Genomic DNA, 7810 nt, shown 5'->3' with positions numbered 1-7810 from the left:
CGCCGCCTGCCCGGCCGCACGGACGCGCCCCGGCCGCGAAACCGGCAGCCGATCAGACGGAGCCGATCGGTCGGATCGGCGTGTCCGCTCCGAAGGGAGGTGGGGGGGGGATGTCGGACCGAGCGGGTTACGACGTCGCGGGGAAAGGGATGGGGGAAGGGGGGGGGGGGGAGGGAAGAAAATTATAAAAAATAAAAATAAATAGAAAAAGAACACAAACAAAAATGAAACGACGCAAAAGCCCCTGCGTTCCCTCCCCCCCCCCGCCCCCGATCAACGTCCGAGCGCAGAGCCGCAATCCGGTGCAGCCTCCACCAAATCTCTGCCGCCTCGATGCTGTGGTGCTGATGCTGATGACACACAGGCGGCGGGCCAGCGGTGCAGAGCCTGCGTGTGATGGAGGAGGAGGAGGAGGAGGAGGAGGAGGCGGAGATGGGGCGGGGCTATAGCGTCATCGGAAAAGAGAATAAGCGTCATAATTGGAGGCCTTTCTTTTCCAGAGTCAGAGAGCCGGCCAAGCGGTCGAAATTCCATCTGCGAGCCTTGGAGCTTGGACGCTCGCGCCTTTTGTCCACAATCCACAGTTCTCTGGAGCGACTGTAAACTTTTTGATTCATTTTGGTTATATGCCGTCCTGTGTTAACGGTTAATATCTGGACACCGTTTTCCCAATTCCTTTCAGAGAATGTAATTCTTTGACTTGTGCACTTCAAAAAAGGATTAATACAACTTGTGAACAGCCACTTAAGTCATGGGGAAAATAATACTCACTCAATACTCACAAACACGCTTCTGGTGTTTGCGCACGGCTGGCAAACCAAATGACAGGAGACTACTACCTACTTTCCGTTTCCTGCTTCCACCTACTTCCTGTTTCCGGATTGCAACACACAAGAGAAGTCAAGCAGATGGCCCCTGTTGCGCATGAATCAAAGCAGAGGACAGAACACACCCCGCCAGGCATCGTTAGATGACCACTACGAAAATCAGCCAAGGGGGTGACCTCAAGATTCAGCCCTCTTAGGGAGGAGGCGGATGACCTCAGAGACGGGTCTCAGGCGGTTCTGAGAGGTGCCTTGAGAAGATGTCCTCACCTCTTATCTCCTGGAATTGTCCATCGCGGCTTGGGAAACACAGAAGTGACCGACCCCACGGGCCAATCATTGCGGGACAGCTCACTTTCTTTCAAGAGCCCAATGCCTGCAGTATGCCTACCCCTGCAGGCCTCATCCCCCGCGCATCTGCTCTGCCGAGTGGGCGAGCACTCATTACTCCGGCAGGGGCAGAACTCATTGGCTGAGGCTTGTACCTGCCTCCACTGGGTCTTGTAGAGGTCTTCCCTTGTGAAGTGACCCGGGGGAGCAGATACGCCAGACTTCTGGGTGAGAAGAATTGCAGGAGTTGGGAGGAATGGTGTGTCCGGATTGGAAAAGACTGGCAGCAATGGTCTTGCATTGATGATTGCTGACACTTTAACCAGGAGGGTGCAAAGGACTTCATGATTTAGGTGGAGTGACTTCCCCTGTAGCATTGAGTCCAGGATTAACCCCCCGCCATGTGCGAAGTGCCAGGAGGTTGTCTCTGTTTTGTTTGAGTGATGAGACTTGTGACTTGGGGATGGATTTCTTTTTTTCTTTTTTATTTTAACCACCAACCCCCCTCTTTGGAAAACAATTGATCATGTTTGGGTCTATAAACAACTGATCACTACTCCAAGAGGGGGCGAATCACGACGGGTGAGACAAATAAACATAGAACCAAACAACATTAACACACAAAAATAAACATTGGACGACAACAGGTATTGGAAAAACAGTTAATTAGGTCCAGGAAAACTGGAACTACAACTGGTCACGTGGCCGCTTCCTGTCATAGTTATGGCAGTTAATGAGGGAGGAAAGGAGAGGGATGCAACCAGGAGGGTGCTGGGGTGCACTCGAAGCAGGTGTTGTGGCGTGTGCGTGTGTGTGTGTGTGTGTGTGTGTGTGTGTGTGTGTGTGTGTGTGTGTGTGTGTGTGTGTACATGACTTATCCCAATTGGTTCTGGTGTAGAAGGTCGGTATTTTGTCGTGGCGCCCCCAAGCAGCGGAAAGGGCCCCGGAGCCCCTACCAAGCTCCGCAGCCGCGTAGACACCCTACAGCAGCACGAAAGCCCCGAGCACCCTGCTCTGCGGCCACAGGAGACCCCCGGACCCCCAGAGAAGCCAGGGAGCACGAGGAGACCCCCCATCCCCGGGGCGCACACATACAGCCAACCCCCAAGTGCAGGCGCAAGACGCAGCCGCAGGCACAGAACCTGGGCCGCAGGCATTTAAGCTCTAGAGGAGTGGGTGTGTCATGAACTTGAACTGGACTGTGATGCTTAATGATCTCTATCACTTTTCTTTTCCATGTTTGTAGCTTTGATCCAGCTGTTTGCTCTGCTTACTGTTTTCCTGGCTTTTCGCTGTAACTGCGCCGAACTCCGTGCAGTCTACCTACTCCCTGTTTCCTGTTTCTACCTACCTCTTGTTTCCTGTTTGCGACACATAAGAGAAGTTCAACAGATGGCGCCATTGCACATGACTCAAAGCAGCTGTTTGTTTTTATTTGACTGATTTATTCGATGATTTGATTGGCGGTCCTTCGGCGACGGGGAGCAGGGGGCTTCTCCTCCGTGTGATCCCCACACTCACAACATTTCATGGCCCACAACGCGGATAAAAGTCAATAACTTCTGATTTTGGATTCAAAATGGGATATAAACTGATGGAAGGATTGATGATGTAAGGCGGCCAAAATTTGCGGGCGTACCCGGGTCTCCTGTTTACATCGGAGGTGGAGCCGATTAAAATCTATCTATCGCTGGGTCATTTGACCCGGGACTGAGACCTGGGTTTTTTCTGTCCCGCCGGGGACAAATGCCGATTGCTAGCGGGTGTTAACGGATTTTTGGCGCAGTGGGAAAGGGTTATACGATAAACATTACGCACAGCAGTCGTAATTCAGCAATAACATGCCTCTGAATAGGCTTATCTTTTTGTAAATGTTGCTGCATCTTTATATTGAATCCTTTTCCCTTGCGTCGTAATGGCACCGTTTTCAAAGCCTCTGTAAGACATACAATGTTTTTCAAAGATAGTACTTTGTTTATTTTACACAAAAAAATAAAATATATATATATATACAGCTAGATCGATGGATAGATGGGTTGATGGATGCATCGATAATAATATCCCATATGAATATATAGGTGCAGGCAACAAGGGTCGCCGTCTCTTCCGGCCTGGTCACAGTGTGATTCTATGATCAGGTGGTGCTTGCGGCTGTGGGTGGGTTTCCAACCCCGCAACTAACAAGGGTTATCATTCTGGAGTAGGGCTGCACGATTATGGCTGAGATGATAATCCCGATTATTCTAGTCAATATTATGATCACGATTATTCATCCATTTTGACACTGATATTATTGGGTTTTTATGTTGAAAGAACTTACTCTGGTGTATGCCAGTTGTTCTCACAAGCGTATTATGACGTTAAATACGCTGCTCTGATAATACTCAAACCTATTTTTTTTTTAAACATAATAAAGCAGTTAGAAATAAAGTAGTAGTATTAGTAAGTAGTAAATAGTAATAATAGAATACCTGTCATTTTGTAACTTTGTATGGTTAAGTGTTTGTGTCTTCCTCTAGTTAAAGTCCAATCGCGACTTTATCTGTCACTAGACTACAGCGCTATCCCGTGATCTGTGGATCACAAACTTCTTCCACAATACTGAACCGACCTGGACCTCAAAACTACACTATGTTGGCACTGCCCCGAATACACATCGCATTCGGATTGTCTGTGGGTTCATGGGACCTATGACATCCATAAAGGTCTGAGGCGAGTCACATAGGATCCGACGCTATCTTGTGGCCTGTGCGAGCCGTCATTTGCATGTTGCGGCAATGGTAAAAAAATAAAATAAAATACAACTTTCTACAAAATGATTCCACAATCATGGACTGATCTGGAAAACTTGGACGATGGCATGTCAGGACCACCCAAGGTTAGCCATGACATGACTACTGACAGTCATTCATTAACAAAAACCATCGCAAAATAAATAAATAAATCTTAAATACCTCATCCGGGGCATCACAAGACAAAAATCATTATGCTTATTTAGATCTGATTCGGGGAAAAAAACAACAACCAAAAAAAAAAAAAAAGGTGGGGAACACATTTGTTGCAGATTAAGAATTAGATAGACTACGACACAATTTGGAAATGGAGCCCAGTGTTGTCCGCTTCATGCTGGGATGGAACAGACCAGAGAGGAACTGTCCACCGCAAGTGGTTCTGAAAGCGGCTTCTGCAGACATCTCTGGGGTGTAGAACGGTAACAAACCCGAACCTGTCTGTTTGTCTGTCTGTTTTATTATTATTATTATTAGTATTATTATTAATAATAATAATAATAATAATAATAATATTTTTTTTTTAAACATAACTAAATCAATTAATAAAGGAATTAATTAAATTTGACAAATTTGAAAAATGACGGCTCGCACAGGCCACGAGATAGCGTTGCAGTCTAGTGATCCGCATCCTATGTGATTCCTTAATTTGTTTATTTATTAATCGATTGATTAATTAATTAGTAGGACGTAACAGAAATTCAATGTTTCCACCCCCCCCCCCCCATTTTTTTAAAATACAAAAACAAAAAATTCACCCTCCCACCCCTTGTTAGCCTTCATATTAGTAAAAATAGTCTGTATGGTGCATAAAATATATACTGTACATATAAAAAACACAAGAGAAAGACAAGGGGAATTAAAATTGTTCATAACAGACAAGTGAAAAGAGATGAATGATGAAAAATGAATATTTATATTTATTTATATTTATATTTAATTGAATATATGAATTAAATAATGGTTGGTTGATTGATTGGTTGATTGGTTGATCGGTTGATTAAATGATTGATTGGCTGATTGGTTGATTGATTATTTGATTGATTGATTGGTCGATTGATTGATTGGTTGATTGATTGATTGGTTGATTGATTGATTGATTGGTTGATTGGTTGATTGATTGATTGATTGATTGATTTCAAACCAAGGTAATGTTGAAGAGGCCATTCTAATATGGACACTAATGTAAATTTTAAGAGCATTGTATGTTTTAATTACTATGACATCACAATCTGTATTTTATTTAATAAGTTAAATGGTTTTCCTCCTCTGCACGAAGCGCATTAAAAAAAAACGAGACAGTTATGGTTCATTGAGTATTTATTTTTATTGTGATAGCAGTGGCAGGTTCTTGACTTATTGAGCCAGTTCATCAATGGCGAGGGGACCAAAAGTGATGTAAGTATCCCATGCAACTGAAATGGAAAAGAAAAAAGACATGAAGTTATATAATCTGTGCCCAACAGAAAGCTTGAGCAATCTCTACAACAAGAGACCAAAACCTTTTCAGAAATTACTAGCTTTAAATGATAGCTATAACTGCTGGAACACATCGAACACAACTAAATGAACCATACCTTGCTGCTGATCCGCTTCACGGATCTTCCTCTTAGTACTGGCTATACCACCACCACCCGAAGTATTGGGTACAGGTCCCGGTGCTAGAGCGTCACAGGTACCGCAAACTCCATCAGCTCCACTTGCCTCCTTCCACCTTGGGATGAAAAGGGCGATATGGCAGTGAATAATCATTTCAATGAGGAATTTAATCTTGGTTATTATATGTTATGTGTTCGATAAACACCAAGTTTGAGACAGAGACATTGTATCAGAAACGCACTCACACTTACCCATTGATATAGGAACATGCTCTGTGGTTGACATCAAGCACATAGGCAGTAGAGGATGCTCTCAAGTGGCATGTAATGTAGAGCTATTGGCACAAAATGATGGCTATTGTTAGAGTTTGTTTCAAATGCTGCCTATATAGTGTACTCCGGTAAATTGAAAACATCTAAAACGTCTAACCACTCCACTCTCTGCCCCCGGGAATCTGAAGGCCTCCAGCTGCATTTGGAGCTTGTTCTCAGTAGAACGAGGCAAGAACTTGGAGGCAGAGCCTGTGAGTTTAGCATCAATAAAACATCTGTGTGGAGGAAAAAAACAAAAACCGAAAGAGACAAATAAGTTTGTACTGTATATCAGCACAATATTTACAGCATTTCTCAAAATGTGAATCTAATTCTACTGTTCAAACAGCAACAGAAATGATAAGTGAGGGGAATTGTCTTCGACCTACCCATGGCCGTCGATGAAACTATATCTGGGGTTGGAGTTCATGTCAGGTAACAAAGTGGCCGTACAGCTGTCCACAAAGACCCGGAGTGGTACGTGGAAATATTGCTGGACAGTTACCAGAACATTAATCGTGTCTCCCAGGAAGTACTGGTAGCTTGGCCTCTCAAATTGCCAGTCATCTGGATCAAGAAATTGCGAAATTTAGAAGTCTAATAACTATTTTGTATCAACATTAACTGACAATAAATAACAGTAATTCTAACTTTCAAGAGATGTGCTGATAGTGATAAACATAAATGAAACTCTTTTTACCAGTCATAAGCACCAGTGTGAAGTACAAAAACTCCTCTGCCACCTTGGCAGCAGAAAATGGCACCCACTGAGGCTCCAGAGGAAGACTGCTCACATTGTGCTTCCTATACGATCAAATATATCTTTCTCATATGCAAAAAAAAACCTCAGTTCTCAAGGAAACGCAAAGGGATGTGTTGAAATACTGTTGTTGTGCAATAATTTAAAAGCGTAAGCATACCTGTGGTAGTGGCACTCCACGATCACTGCAGCTGGGCTGGTCCTCAACACAGGGGCACCGTTTATGGCTTTGGGTTGATAGTTGAGAATGAAGGAATAGATAATGGCATCATCAGTCATCTGCAAAAGAGATTTATATGAGTACAAGTACAACATCACATCCTTTACACAATTATTCATCATAGAAATCATGCATACCAACAATTTGCTGCCACAGTCATGCAGTTCAGCCTCAAAGATCAACACTTGAGCAGCAAGATCCTCTGCAACGGCAGCACAGTTTCCCAGCAGGAGGTCGGCAGCATTGACTAACTGGCCAACTCCGAACATATCCTTCTTTACTTCGACATGAGCAATCTTCTCCCTGCACTCCACAGCTACAGTGACGGCAGGAACTGGATACTTCAGCTGAAATGGCACTTCTGGTTTGGGTGCTTCTTTGGGATCGATGGGGAATTTCCACTGGAGCGGGGTATCATACTTCTGCTTCGTCTGCTGCGGCGGAGGCGGAGGCTGGTATTTCGGCTTGCCTTGAGCTGAATACTGACCATTGCACAAGCAGCCAAGCACCGCCACTGTGACCAGGCACAGGCCGCTCCAATTCATCACCATGGCTTCACAACAACAAGTGATCAAGTTCACGAGGTGCTGTGAGGAAGGTGGAAAGCGTGCAGTGGCTTTTATAACGAAATGAGAATGTTTACTTGTCAGTCATTCCCGCCCCTCCTGTTGGCCATCCTCTCACAGATATGCAAAGCTTAGCCCTCGGCCAATGAAATGGCTGAAACCTCACAGATGACACTGCGATACAATGGCATACAGTCACTTATTTACACAACAAGCCTTTATTTCGGAAACACGTCTGAGATGAATACACAAATAGCAGGTTGTTTGTTAAGGTGGGAGGACTCACAAGATAAGTAGAGTAAAGATTATTTCAACAAAAAAATGGTTGTTAAATTTTGAGGTTATCTAGACCTCAAGCCAGGTCTTTATGAACTCATTCTGATGTTTAAAAAAAATAATAATAATAAATAA

At 44.2% G+C, this 7810-nt stretch overlaps 1 protein-coding gene across 1 annotated transcript; it reads right to left on the bottom strand.

The window, feature by feature from the left end:
- Positions 1-1090: 1090 nt before the first annotated feature.
- LOC307231949 (zona pellucida sperm-binding protein 3-like) lies at positions 1091-7384 on the bottom strand (the record flags this gene model as incomplete). The annotated part of the gene is made up of 9 exons (XM_080002826.1): positions 1091-1104; positions 1216-1378; positions 2506-2515; positions 5794-5876; positions 5972-6089; positions 6243-6420; positions 6554-6657; positions 6774-6892; positions 6971-7384. The coding sequence occupies 9 exons, from the start codon at positions 7382-7384 to the stop codon at positions 1091-1093; spliced, it is 1203 nt and encodes a 400-aa protein (XP_079858952.1).
- Between the last annotated feature and the right edge of the window lie 426 nt (positions 7385-7810).

The sequence above is a fragment of the Zeus faber genome (assembly GCF_960531495.2).
Source record: "Zeus faber genome assembly, chromosome: 6".
NCBI lineage: Eukaryota > Metazoa > Chordata > Actinopteri > Zeiformes > Zeidae > Zeus > Zeus faber.
This window is presented reverse-complemented; position numbering and strand designations above follow the sequence as displayed.